Source organism: Colobus angolensis, unplaced genomic scaffold (assembly GCF_000951035.1).
Source record: "Colobus angolensis palliatus isolate OR3802 unplaced genomic scaffold, Cang.pa_1.0 Scaffold140, whole genome shotgun sequence".
Classification (NCBI taxonomy): domain Eukaryota; kingdom Metazoa; phylum Chordata; class Mammalia; order Primates; family Cercopithecidae; genus Colobus; species Colobus angolensis.
Window position 1 is genome coordinate 8,099,882 of NW_012114489.1, and position 14,418 is coordinate 8,114,299.

Genomic DNA, 14,418 nt, shown 5'->3' on the forward strand with positions numbered 1-14,418 from the left:
ACAATTTTCAATATTCAGTCTCAGTCCCTTAAAGGGGGCAGAGTCTATCATTTTAACAAAATAACACAAAGGCTAAACAGATTTTAAAAGGTCTGCACTTTCTCCATCGGTCCCCAGATGTTGAATTGTGCTGAAATGGAATCTTTTTATTTTTTAAATGCTGCCACTCCAGGCAACTTGAACTAGAGCTGAAAGGCAGATCCCATTTCAAAGGGAAAATGACATTTGCTGGGCCAACAGCATTTACATTGTAAAGATAAAATACAGCAGTGGGCCCAAATGATTTCTCTTAACTGTGACAGAATTTAATCCTTAGTAATTTTGTATAACCCAAAGGATAAGCAATAATATGGTAGCGCATGTATTAATGAATCTATCTGGCTTGGAGCAAAAGAATACAAAGGCTAAATCTAATGCACCATTTTCTTTGAGAGAGTTTGCATATGCCATATAAACCAGTGTGACTTACTTAAATGGAAAAAAATTTAACTTGCATACATGTATAATGTGTAGGCATGTATATTTCACTCCTGCATAGAAATAATGTAGTAACTGAGGAGCAGGCACTGTACACCATGGGGAAAGACACATTTCCATGTTGTTCCTGACCTTTCTATAAGGACATTATAAGAACACTATGCTTCTGCAATGTAATACTACAGAAGTCTCTGGGGGAAAGTCTGCCACGCTCTCAGGATCTCAGGATAAATTAGCTCCTTGTAAATTGTGTTTCTTTAGACTCGTTTTTGGTATTTCTATTATTAGTAAACGTCTATCTATGGCCCAGAAGAATTATTCTTGCTTATTGCTCATTCTCTAAGCATATATAACTTTTCATATGTTTGTACTCTAAAGGAGTTTTCCATGTGACACAAGGCTGTTTCTAGTAATTGCCAAGCTACATCAACCTGCTCTCTTTTTCTTATTATATTTTAAACAACACTATTGATTGTCTATGTAGAGTATTCTAAGAAATGTATATCATTTTTCAAACGGATCGTGACATCTAGCAATGGGAGTAACTCCTATTTGGGTAATTGCTTTGCTAAAAATAAGAAGGACTTATTTTCATACAATTTTTCTCTAATTTGCATGTATTCAATTTCTCAAAAATAAAAAAGTATATAGAGGCCAGTATTATAAATACCATCTGGAGAAAATGAGAGTTCTGTTTATTGGATTGATCAGATTATGTTTCAGGCAAAAGTTTTTTGTTATTTCCAAAGCTCTTTGGCTATATATGGGCACTTATGACACGCCACAGGTCCAGCCCCTGTGTAGTGCCTCCAGATGCAAAGAATGTGCTTGGGGACACCATAAAAGAATCATTCTCTGCCTGGGTGCTTATCTAGAGCAGAACAGCTTTCCCGACTCCCAGCTTTCTTCGCACACTTCTCCCCACATAGGCCTTTGGTTAGAAGTTAAGTTTTTCTTAAAAGAAATCAACATGTTAAAGAATTGAAATATGATTAACATAATATAAAACATGGAGCTCTAAGTGTTTGGCTAAATGAGTTCCGACAAATATAAACACTTGTGTATCCACACCAAAACCTATTTCCTTTACCCCAGACAGTTTCCTCTTGCTCCATTCCAATAAGTTTCCCTTCACTCATCACCAATGAATCCATTTCCTGATTTATGTCACTATGGATTATGTTGGTCTGTTCTTCAGCGTAATTTAAATAGAATCCTACAGTAGGTATTATTTTGTGTCTGACTTCCTTTTTCTAACATAATTTTGTAAAAGTCATGCATGTTTTGTGTATCAGTAGTTTATTACTGTTATCACTGAGTTATCCTATCATATGAACATGCAATTGTTTGTTCATCATTTCCTGTTAATGGACATTTAAGTTGTCTCCATTTGTGGCTGCTGTGAATAAATAAGACTATTCTGAGCATTCTCATCCAACTCTTCTTGCAGATATCCGCTGATATTTCTTTTGGACAAATACCTAGGAGTGGAATTGCTATTGATATGGTAGATTTATATTTAATTTTATTAGAAATTACCCCAAAGTTTACAATGTGGTAATATCATTGGGTACTGTCACTAGCAATGTTTGGGAGTGGAAGCTAAGTGTCCTTGATTATTTTTCCGTTTCCTTTTTTGTACAAGAAATTTTTGAGTGGTAAATTCCTAGTGTTTAATATACTAAATTAGAAAATCTTAAAAGAAGCCATAGTTGAAATGCTTATTTCTCACATTATATCCAGCGTATTTTAAATCACATCTTCCTGATTTATAAATCACCCTGTGGGCATAAGTTAGAATTTTACACAGGCTTCTCTGTATGGTGGAGTTTATTATCTTGAGTGAACAAGACCCAATGTATCCCCACAGGATTAGCCTCTCACCCTTTCTGTTCATATAGTAGGGGAAAAACATTATACTGAAGAGCTTTTTGTATTTTGTTCCTCGTATTTTTGTAGTACTGTCTTGTGTGGTTCCTCACAATGTTAATCAGATAAGCTGCTGGAGGTATTTTGTAGTGTTTCACACTTCATATTAATTTACTTAGATTCTAAAAGATGTGATCTCACTTTGTTTTTTATTTCTTAAATGCATACAGTTCAATCATTTTAAATAATATTTTCTTCAATTTCCCATTTAATTTTAAGAATTACAGAAAAATACACTTGATTAAACAGTAGTTAATGTGTTATTTATTAAACTGTAGAATTAGAAATCAAGGGCTAGGTAATAGGAAATATGAATGAGGATTTTGTTTTGTTTTGTTTTTTGTTTTTTGAGACAGAGTCTCGCTCTGTTGCCCAGGCTGGAGTGCAGTGGTGAGATCTCAGCTCACTGCAACCTCCACCTCCTGAGTTCAAGCGATTCTCTTGTCTCAGCCTCCCGAGTAGCTGGGATTACAGGCACCCGCCGTCATGCCCAGCTAATTTTTGTATTTTTAGTAGAGACAGAGTTTTGCCATGTTGGCTAGGCTGGTCTCAAACTCCTGACTTCAGGTGATCTGCTTGCCTTGGCCTCCCAAAGTACTGGGATTACAGGTGTGCCCAGCCTGAGGATTTTTTTTTTCTGTAATTATTATAGGAAAAGTGACATCACATGCAAACACACACATATACAATGTTCTTGTGAGAAAATGATGGCCATGCTTTTCAGATTGTTTGTCACTCAAACCACACCAGTCCCATCATGATTTCACCCCATCTGTGAGAACTCAGGACCGATCTTATAACCTGAGGGTACTTGTTACTGGCAAAACCATGGATTATTTTAAAGTTCTCAGTCTAAGCTTGCTTACATTGACTGTGTTATGAAATTAGATAACTTACTGGTGGATTCTGAATTACAGAATCAAGAACAACATTATTTTACAGCTTTAATTTCAGAAATGTTTGTATTTAATTGTAATTAAGGAAATTAGTACTTTTTAGGTAGTTGTCATCTGCAGGGAACAATGGCTACCCATCAGTGACAACAGTTGGGCTATGATGATTAGGACAACACTTAAAGTGAGTTTCAAAAATCTGTGCATGATGGCTGACTATTTAAATACCTAATTTTTTTTATTTTATTTTATTTTTTTTTATTTTTTTTTTGAGACGGAGTCTCGCTCTGCCGCCCAGGCTGGAGTACAGTGGCCGGATCTCAGCTTACTGCAAGCTCTGCCTCCCGGGTTTTACGCCATTCTCCTGCCTCAGCCTCCCGAGTAGCTGGGACTACAGGCGCCCGCCACATCGCCCGGCTAGTTTTTTGTATTTTGTTTTTTAGTAGAGACGGGGTTTCACCGTGTTAGGCAGGATAGTCTCGATCTCCTGACCTCGTGATCCGCCCGTCTCGGCCTCCCAAAGTGCTGGGATTACAGGCTTGAGCCACCGCGCCCGGCCATCGGTATCCTTATTTTTGTTACAATGTCCATAGTTCTAAAGAAGGAAAAAATAACAAAATATTTTATCTCCAAGTTTTCCTGATAAGTTTTGATCTAAGGTAGGTATTCAATAGAAAAAGGAGGATTTGTATACAGTGAGTGTCAAGAAAATTCCTTTTTTGGATAGAACGTAGTAGCATGCCTGGTAAAAGGGGAAGCAAAAATTTTAAAAAGTAAATGGTTGAATGAAAATAAAACACCACCAACATATTCATATACTATCCCATCCACTAGGAGGCCTACTTCTTACACCCAAAAAGCATTCAGCCTCCAAGATTATGGTAGACCACCTTGGTATCACTCTATTCAGGAAGATACAACACAGGAGCCATTGCTCCTGGCAGGAGTCAGCAGACAGCATTCATTAGATAGTCTTGCCAACATTCTATGCAACAATCCACAGTGCTCTCCTGGAACTGTGTGGTTTGACCTCTCACCTTTCTTTGGCCCCCAACCCACAGGTGACAGCTCAAGTGAGAGGGATCAAGATTCTCATTGGGAAAGGCCAAAATTCATGCTAGCTTAAAAGCTTCATATCCACAGGAATCAGTATTTATTTTATCAACCCCATAAGCATAGCTTCCGGGATCTCCACAAGGGATACATTTATATGAGAGAGTTATGGCACTCTGGTGAACCCATTATTATAGTTTGCAATCGGATATTTACAATTCTCTTAGTCCAAATGCAAGCTACCAACCAAGGTTCATTTTTACCACAAGCAATGTTGCTTAGCAACATAGTTATTACATACCACCTTATCTAGTTACCAAGGCAACAGAGCTAGAAAGTTATCGAAAGGTCAAATTGTCATGCAAAAAGGAAAGGGGTTGTTGTTAACCCATTACCCACATCTCATCTCGTGCAGGAAAATGTGAAATCAAATTGAATTTAATTTGTGATTTTGGATGTGAATAATATATAATTCCCAATTGTGGTTTTTTTCTTTCTAGAGCTAATGTACACAGTGGAACTTGCTGGAGGGCTTGGTGCTATTCTCTTGCTGCTTGTATGTTTGGTGACCATCTACAAGTGTTACAAGATCGAAATCATGCTCTTCTACAGGAATCATTTTGGAGCTGAAGAGCTGGATGGAGGTAGGATGTTACCTCTTTCATTGTTCTTTCTGAATATTGTAGTTTCTTTCTTGTCTTTGTTTTATTAAGGGGAAGAAAGTCACCTGCATAATCAATAGCAGCAGCTCTTATATTCTTTCAGTGCTCAGTTCGTAAATTTCTGTTTTGTAAGGAAATGTATGTGTGATGCCTTAGAGCCAATACTGTAGGTATTTTCCTCTGAAAGTTGTAAAGCAACACCTACCCATTTTAGAATTGTATTCCAAACAGCACTTACAAATTACAAACACTGATTGCAATGCCATCAGAGCGTTCATTTTCTCTCACCTTGTAATCAGGACTGAAAGGCCAGTTTTACTTTTTTTTTAGGTAAGGGGTGTCTCTTTTAATTGTGTTTTCTAGCCCAGTAGTTTGAAGTGAATCTCAATTTGTTCCTGTTTAGACTGATCCATTATAATAAACTGTACTGAGTATTTTAAATTCATCCAGCAGTCTTTTCAATCTTGTTTATTTAGCTATATTTAGATAGGTTAATTTTTATTCTGAGTGTGGACCAACAGAAAAATCCACAAGCACATTGATTTCATAGTAATGCATCTCATATTTGTACTATAAGTAGACAGATAAATATTGTTTTGTGGAAATCATAATTAGTGTTTGCTTCTGGTCACCAATGAATACGTGTGCAATCTAAGAGGAAAATGGAGTCCTTAAAATTCAGCTCCCTAAACTGCACATTAGACCTAGTTTATTTTCCTTTTTGGTCATTTTTTAAAAACATAAGATAAACCAGCAATGTGGGAAGCATATGCAAACTGACAATGAACAGTACAGATGACAAAGGTTTCTTCATCTTTTTTTTTTTTTTTTTTTGAGGTGGAGTTTCACTTTTGTTGCCCAAGCTGGAGTGCAAGGGCACAATCTGAGCTCACTGCAACCTCCACCTCCCGGGTTCAGGCGATTCTCCTGCCTCAACCTCCCGAGTAGCTGGGATTACAGGCGCCCACCATCACGCCCAGCTAATTTTTTGTAGTTAATAGAGGCAAGGTTTCACCAAGTTGGTCAGGCTGGTCTTGAACCCCTGACCTCAGGTGATCCACCCGTCTCGGCCTCCCAAAGTGCTGAGATTACAGGCATGAGCCACCGTACCCGGTCTCATCATATTTATATATGGTATTTTTCAGTGCTTTTCAGTTTTGCAGTAAATGGTAGCAAGGAAAATGAGGCAATTGCCTATGTTGCCACATTTCCAGGGTCCTCTGGAATAATAATTCCACAAGCAAAACTGTAGTTTTGCAGGTTTGTAAAGAGAAGAGGTTTATTCAGAATGCCTAACACACCTCTTGGTTTACCCTTCTCTCCTTCCCATTAGGGTGAAGGCTGAGCTGCAGCAAAACCATTTTTTTTCTTAAGTTTAAAATTACCGGTTTGCCTATTTGTTTCTAACGTTCTTGCCTATTGATACAAATTATTATTATTATTTTTATTGCTGCTGCTGCTGCTTTGAAGAAATATAAGGACTTTGCCATTGTTGGAACTACTGTTGAATGAGTACCAAGCATAGTGCTAGGCATTCTTAAAGTCATTCTTGCTAGGCCTCACAAACATCCTGAGGTCAATATTGTAACCTCCATTGTACTGATGAGGCAACTGAGACTTTCAGAGGTTAAATAACTTACTCAAGAAGATAACACAAATACTGTAAGTGGCCAAGATGGGATTTGAAAAGAAGTCTATTCCCAAAGCCTTTTTCTTATCGGACACTCTCTATTATTTTTATTGTTTTTTAATTTAGTATGTTCAGTATATACAATCTAAAGATCTGCTGTTGTTTGCACGATGAGCACGGTGCATGGTATTTCAAAAAGCATATTACCAAAACAATCTCCCCTTTTCTATTAACCCTGTGTTGAATATGTTTATTTTGTGTTCTGAATGATATGAATAATGTTACCAAACCATCAGTTTCTAGGGTAGTAATCTGTCATTTTCTGAATGTAGAAAATTCTGGAATATAATGAAAACGAATTAATCATATGCAGTTGAACTTTCAATGACTTGAAGTTTCTTTTAGTGGGTCCTGCTAGTTGTAAACACTTAAGTGCCTGACTTGGGTAGCCTTACCAGATTTCATTGCTATTCTGAAGCTGCTGGGTTCTCAGTTTTTTTTAAAATGTCTTAAGTAAGAAAACAAAGCAGACAAACACTAACAACCAATATTCTAACAGATGAGAAGGTTCTCTCGGAAAGCCAATTTAGTTAATAAATGCTTTAGCAATTCTTAGAACTCTGTCTCTGGAGCCATCTTAAGCACAATCGAGGGTCTAACTATTAGGAATTTTCTTGAAATGCCACTGAAAATGCATTAGTCCCAAAGAAAACCAAGATAACAAAGTTAATTGTCATCTGGAAAATGTTAATGTACAAGTTATTCCCCTAAAAAGGGGGCGGGGAGGGGGAAAAGCAAAGACTGTCAAGGCAGTGATTGTTCAAATGGTTTTATGGGAAGACATTATCACTAGAACCGCAATCACATGTTCAGCCTCCCTATATTAAATCAGACCCGTTCCTGCTGAAATGGTGGTCAGGGGCCCACTCTTAACACCTATCTCCTGCTGCATCATAGCTAACCTCTAGAACTTCCAGAAACACTGTTTTATCAGAACCATACAGCATTACTAATAATAATATAGCAAGTTTAAAATCTATGTCTTTACAAAAGTTAAATGTGCATAAATGCAACTTTCTTTAATTCTCTAGTGCTCTAAAAGCATTCAACTTGGCTCTCAAGTTCCCATTTCTACTGAGAAAAAACTCATAACCTTGCTTCTCCAAGATTACTCAGTCACTTCTGGTTTGGAATTCAGCTTCTTGTGGGTTAACACTCAGTTGAAAATTGGAATATTCCATTTCCCTTCTTCTCTTTTACTCTTGTTTAAACCTGTTTCTAGGGAACTCATATATAGCTTTCCGGTAGAGGAGAAAGTCACCTGGTGCATATGCCATCCCTTCCTCAACTTGAGATACTACCACCTGGTCTTTGGACATGTTAAGCACGGACTCCTGAAGGCTTAGATCCTTGTCATGGCCTCCAGTCACAAGTTTCACACACTTGCCCAGATGTTTCTCCCTTGTGAATTTCAGACAGTCTTACCTGTGTTTCTAGTCCCATAAGCTCTGCTACACACATACCCACCTTCCCATTAAAAAACAAAAAAGAGTAATCATCTTCTTTAACCTTTGCATCTTTCATATACGGTTTTCACATTGAGTGCAAGGTTTCTCTCTGAAGTTTACAGTTTCCCAAGATTTTCCCTGGGAAACTTGACAGAAATCCTCGCCCTTCTCAGATTCTGCTCAAACCATAGGAAGTTCTGTTATCCTCTTCTCCTCTCTGGGGCCCTGAGAGCCCCTTCTCAGAAACCCATGCAGGCTCTAAACCTTAGGCACAGCCCCTTAGAGCCTCCTATACATGGTTTTATGGTCAAAGAATTATCCACTCTTCCAATACTGAAAAACTTCTCTGACATCGTCAAATCCCCATGCTTCCTAGCTCTGCAAGCTTTTTCCTCTTCCAAATAAGACATGGCTATTCAACAAAACCCAAGGCTTTGTAAATTCTTGTCTTGGCTTTTAAAAAGTATAATTTAGAGTCAAACCTGAGCAATGCCTTCTTTATTCATGGCTGTCATATTTACCTTCCCTGAGAGGGTAATTCATAAAATACTTTTGGAAGTAAGGTAAGGCAAAAAGTGTGAAAAATAACCAGGGGAAAATGTTTAGTAATATCCTACTATAGCAATATGATAATAATAGATTCAATGGCCACTTATTGAATAACAAGTGATGTGTTGACTACTTTATCAGTAATCAGAGAATCACACAATTAGAAAGACAGAATGTAAGCTCCAGTCTAAATGACTCTAAATTCCAAGATTTACAGCCATTTTATCAGACTTGCAGATGGAGCTTCTGGCCTCAGGGACACATTCACTCCATTCCTTTGGAGTCATTACAAAAGGCATTATCTGGGTATATCAGTTCTTTATCAAAAGAATTATGATATAGAAGGATTCTAATATTTTCTCAAGATAGAACATATTGATGCTTTTCTCTCTCAGTTCGTTTGCATCACTCCTTGTTCCCCCCTACATAACCTTACATTTTACTGTCTCTCCTGGTCAGTCCTTAGCATTTCTAATTCCACCACACTCCCCGCCCATACTCATTCTTTGTCATCCTCCATTTTACACCTCGGTTCCTTGTATCACCCTCTACCTCATTGGCCCACACTTTCTCCTCATGTGCCATTTCTAATTACTCATCAATATCAGTCAATTGCATCTCTCAAAAACAGATATTTTCCTTACCCTTAATTGCAACCGCTCTGTCCAAACCTCCTACACCACCCTCTTGCTTTCATTCTCTACTTCTCTATCTTATCCTTCACATTCTAACAGAATTATCTAAGTACAAATTTACTGTTCTATTTTTTAAAAAGCCTCCATTTTGCCTGCCAGAACAAGTCTAGACTTAGCTCAGAAAGCAACTGCCATCAAATGGTGAACCACCTTACTTTTGTGGCATTGCCACCCCCATGGGATCTCAACGTGCAGAGTTCTAGTTAGAATAAGATGTTAGTCTTTGGAATAACGCAACTGTTGAGAATGAACCTAAGACAATGTAATCATGCATAATTCTCTGAGTGTTTCGGGGAAAATGAAGTAACCACAATGGTTAAGGGGAGGAGAAGAGTAGCTATCCCCCTACCACTTTGATTCCACAATAAAAGGAAAGAAAGTTTGGACAAATTCTGCCACAAAAATATTTATTAGCAGACAGCCTTATCACTCAACTTATAAATCAGAAGTTCCAATTCTGTTGTATATGTGTGTGTTTGTGTGCAGATATGAATCTGCATGTGTGCATACTTTTCAGAAACCTTGCAAGAAATTTTCTCCCAAGGTAAATATGGCAGTACTTCAGTGGTAGGATCAAACTCACCTTCTGTTGACATCCAAGGATAGTTTTCATCAAGACCATTTTGGAATTAAGCCTAGGAGACCTTCTCCAAGGGGGCAGACCACTGGCCCTGCTAGATTTTTTGTGGGGGTAGGGATGTGTTTCTAAATTGTGTTAAGTAATTCATATGTCTTGATTAACACTGATTTTACCATGGAGATACCATTTCCAAGACCCATTGTACATAGTAAAAAGCCACTGTCTTTAGCAATGAAACCTGATTTCTAGTATCCATTGTGTTAATTGATGAAGCATCTACTTTTGATCAGAAATATAGTTTAAGTGCTTGTAGTGACTGCCTCTGGAGTGTTGCCTTATTTTAGTTAAATGCTTGCTGACCATCCTAATAAAGGCAAGCTACTGCCTTTAGAGTAGAACTCATACTAACAAAGTACTACCCCCATTTGTGCTGGAAAGATTTTTTAAAACAATACAGTCATCACAACACTGTCAGACTCCTTTGCTCCTCCATGTCTCTGAATGGAATGTCCCTTCAAGTTTTGTTTAACGTTTATAATCCTACTTTATATATATTTTTTCAGAGTGCAAAATGGTTTTTGTTGTTGTTTTCGTTTTTTTTTTTCATTCTCTGACTGTGAAGTGTGTGGGGCATGCTTACTCATAATGACAGCAGGGCAAGCTTATAAGAACACTGTGATCACTAACACGAATCCTATTTTAAAGATGAAGAAAGAGATTTCCTAGTCCTACGTTGGGAGTTATTACAGGCATTGAACAAAATTAGTTAGAGCAATTTTTTATAATCTCCACCTCCGTCTCAGAAAATGTGAACATCTGTTCCATTTCAGGCATATTAAGCACATTGGCATCTATGAAATCTTAGGCCATAGAATTTCTTTTTCTTTCTCTTTCAATTACAAAATCACTCACTATTCATAGATTCAGGATTTATTGTCCTCATGTCCATCAGTGAAACATATTACCTCTGTAAATCATTTAAAAACCTTAAAGGGATTTTTTGGTGTTTTTTTTTTCTCCACCTGGGGGTGTGGTGGTAGTTAGACCATTTATATACACAGGAATAATCTTTAGAAGCTAGAACAAGTTTTTGGATCCCAGAAGCAGAGATGTAGAGTTGTTCTGGGTGCATGATTTGCCTCAAATCATTAACTGTTAAATGGTGGGAACCAAGGCTTCTTATCCCAAATCTGTACTCCCTATGCTATTCTGCTACTGCTTATCCCCTTAAGACTTCTGAATCTATGTTGCCTGCTGCCCTCTTAGGGATACAAGATAAGGAAATAAATATCTACAGAATGACTCCTTTGGACCAGGCATTTTGCTATATGATGGGGTCTCATTTAATTGTAGACATCTTCAGGGAGGTGCCGTTTTATAGATCAGGAAATATAGTCCCAAATGAGTTATATAAAAAGTTATGGCAATCAAGATTTGAGCTAAGCTCCTGGGTTTTTTTTTACTACATTATACCACAGATATTTTAACTAGTATCAAATTTAAGTGTTTCAGAACTTATAGATTCAGATAATCCAGAAAAGTACCAAATGGCACAACATGTGAATTAGAACAGTACTGTAAATATTTCAAAGTGCACCAGTCAAGCAAATTTATGTTACAACAATTGCCAGAGGTTGTCATAGCAGAATTGAAATGAAAAGCAAAATTTATGAAGACAATAACATTCAATAATCATAAAATCAAAACATTATGATTTTATATATCTCATGTTTATTCATTCAAAGATATATGATCTATCTCTGAAGAGAATTTTATTTGAAAAATCGTATCGTGAAAAATTGAGAAAGCATATGATGGCACATCTGAGACACAAGAAATGTGGCTTACTTTTTGAAAACTATAATTTATTCAATTTTTATCAGTGCAAATTTTTAATTATCAAAGTTTTCTGTGATAATATGCAACACTTAAACATACAAAATCAACTTTTAGGATTAAAAAAAGATGAAATATACAATTTATCTTTGAACCCTCCCCCAGTTTCATTTTAGGAATCCGTTTACTGAATGATGGCCTCTGCCACTAGTCAATTTCACTTATGTGATTCATATGTACTTGAGAACAAAAAAAAAAAAAGGAATAGCCAGCTGCCAAAAACATTTGACAACTGTTCAATAAGTGTTTAGATGTTAAAAACTCCCCTAAACTGGATGTCATACTTAAAACATTTCTATTGTCAGTAAATCTGTTTTCTAACCAAATCCAATACAGCCACTACCTTCATCTTGATAAAGGAGTCTTCAACCTACATTTTCTTAAAAGCTGTGTTATTCTAAAATAATCCCGCAGATTCCTTGCTTCCTCGTTCCTTTTAAAGAACATTGAGGGTATTATCCTCTCATATGTTAAAGAGAAAGTTGCATTTATCTATCACCTTTCCAAACCCGCTTTTCATTCCTGAACATAATTCCATTTTTTCCTTCCTCATCAAGATTTCTTAACATTTTAAATTCATGTTTTTATTTGTTAACGCCACAGAGTCCAAACTTCCCTCTTTCCTCTCGAAAATGTTTTTATAAAACATCAAAATTTTTAGTTAATTAAATTTAAGAAGAAATATCTGCTGGACCTGTTGATTGACTTCAAGTAACCAAACAACTAGTTGAACGATTGGATCTTTGGTTTTTTTGGTTTGTTTTTTGTTTTAGTTTTCTGGTGGAGCATATCTGCCAGCACCTTTTGAAAGTCATAAGAAAGAGCAACTTAATGACTATATTTGAGATTATAAAGAATTACTACAAAGAGTGTGTATACCAGCTGTTTTTCATCTCTGCTGTGAACAGAATTATAGTTGATGGCTTAAATTACAGAGGATTTTGAGAATAAAGCTCAGAATAAGAAATAGATTCTTGTAGCAACCTATAAGTACTTTTAAGCTGGTGATGAATGAAAGTTGAATTTAAATTATCCTAGCCCTGTCCTTTAAAAATATTAGCATAATTTTGTTTTTCATGGTTATAAAATGTCAGCTTTTCACAGTTTCACTAGTCACGTGAAGTTCATACACATTAAAATATGTCAATTTATGTTCTTACTTATATCAAAACAATCTAAGACATACTATCCAAGATGCATATACAGTTGGCAATTGAAAAAGGGAAGACACCTTAGAGTCCATATGATTTTGAGTCAAAAACCATTGCTGAATTTAGTATGGCATCTGGCACTCTGTTTCCAGTCTGACGACTTTCAAATCATGGGCTTGCTTCTGGTGGTAAATAAATGCCTAACCCATGACTGCACTGATGCAGACTCTGGAGAAAGAGAGAAATTAGATATCACTCAAGTGTCCCATTGGTTTGAGGATGGTGCTGCAGATGCTCGAAAGAGGCTTTCTACGAACAGTATAATCTACTTGGAAATATCTCCATTATAACTGGGAGATATTAACTTAAGTGCTATAAATACATCCAGATGACATAAAGAGATAGAAAACTAACTGATGTCATAGCACCAATTCCTAAATTTCATTTAGGATTAATATGGTTACTTCATATATTAGTCTAGGCAAAAATTTATCCCCTTTTTGATAAAAACAAGAATTCTCAGCTATTTATTGGGAATATATCTCCTCTAAGTATTAGGGCCATCTATCGTGGAGCTGAGGGGGCAAGGTTTAGTTTTTATGATGGTGTGGTCAAATACCTGGCAGATAACTGCAGTTGTTTGGTGTCATTGAGACCTCTGCATGCCTATATCCTGTTCTATAACAGTTTATTGAAGTGTGGTCCCTCAATCAGCAGCAGCATCTCTTGAGAGTTTGCTATAAATATAAATTCTAGGAACTTACTCTTCACCTACTGAACGAGAAATCTAGAGGTGGGGCCCAGCCCTCCAAATGATTGTCATTCATGCTCAAGTCTGAAAACCGCTTTCCTAGAGGCATTTACACAGACCCTAAGGTCTTCTCATGAATCAAGGTGAGAAGCCACAGTTCAAGACTATTCCAAAGGAGCCTTGCTAAACTCTGAACCACAGCTCCCAGTAATTCCTTCAGAAGTCAGAGCAGCATGGAGTCTACATCTCCAAAGCAGTCTCTGCTGAGAAATGATCAGGGTCTTGAGAAAAATCTCAAAATTAGCTACAGGGTGTGAGTCATGTGATGCCATTCGTTCATTTCATCAACTGATATACTTGGGCATCTACTAAGCCCTAGTCACATACCTGAGCTAAGGATCTCATAGTCTAAGAGAGAAGATAAGATATAAGCACAATCATATAATACATGGGAAAAATATCGCTTCCAACTGAGGGAAATCAGACTAAATTTCAAGGAAAACAAGCTAAAATTGCAGCTGCTGATTATTTAGACAATGAGTAGCCACATATATATATATCTATATATACATATCTATATATATATATATATATCTATATACACACACACACACACACATATATATATATATTTTTTTTTTTTT

At 36.8% G+C, this 14,418-nt stretch overlaps 1 protein-coding gene across 1 annotated transcript in view; it reads left to right on the forward strand.

Moving 5' to 3' along the window:
* Nucleotides 1-14,418, forward strand: part of IL1RAPL1 (interleukin 1 receptor accessory protein-like 1) — a 1,423,595-nt gene that overhangs the window by 1,403,623 nt on the left and 5,554 nt on the right. Inside the window, exon 9 of the mRNA XM_011935152.1 lies at nucleotides 4,853-4,996. Coding sequence (XP_011790542.1) covers nucleotides 4,853-4,996 — 144 coding nt within the window. The remainder of the gene's footprint in view (nucleotides 1-4,852; nucleotides 4,997-14,418) is intronic.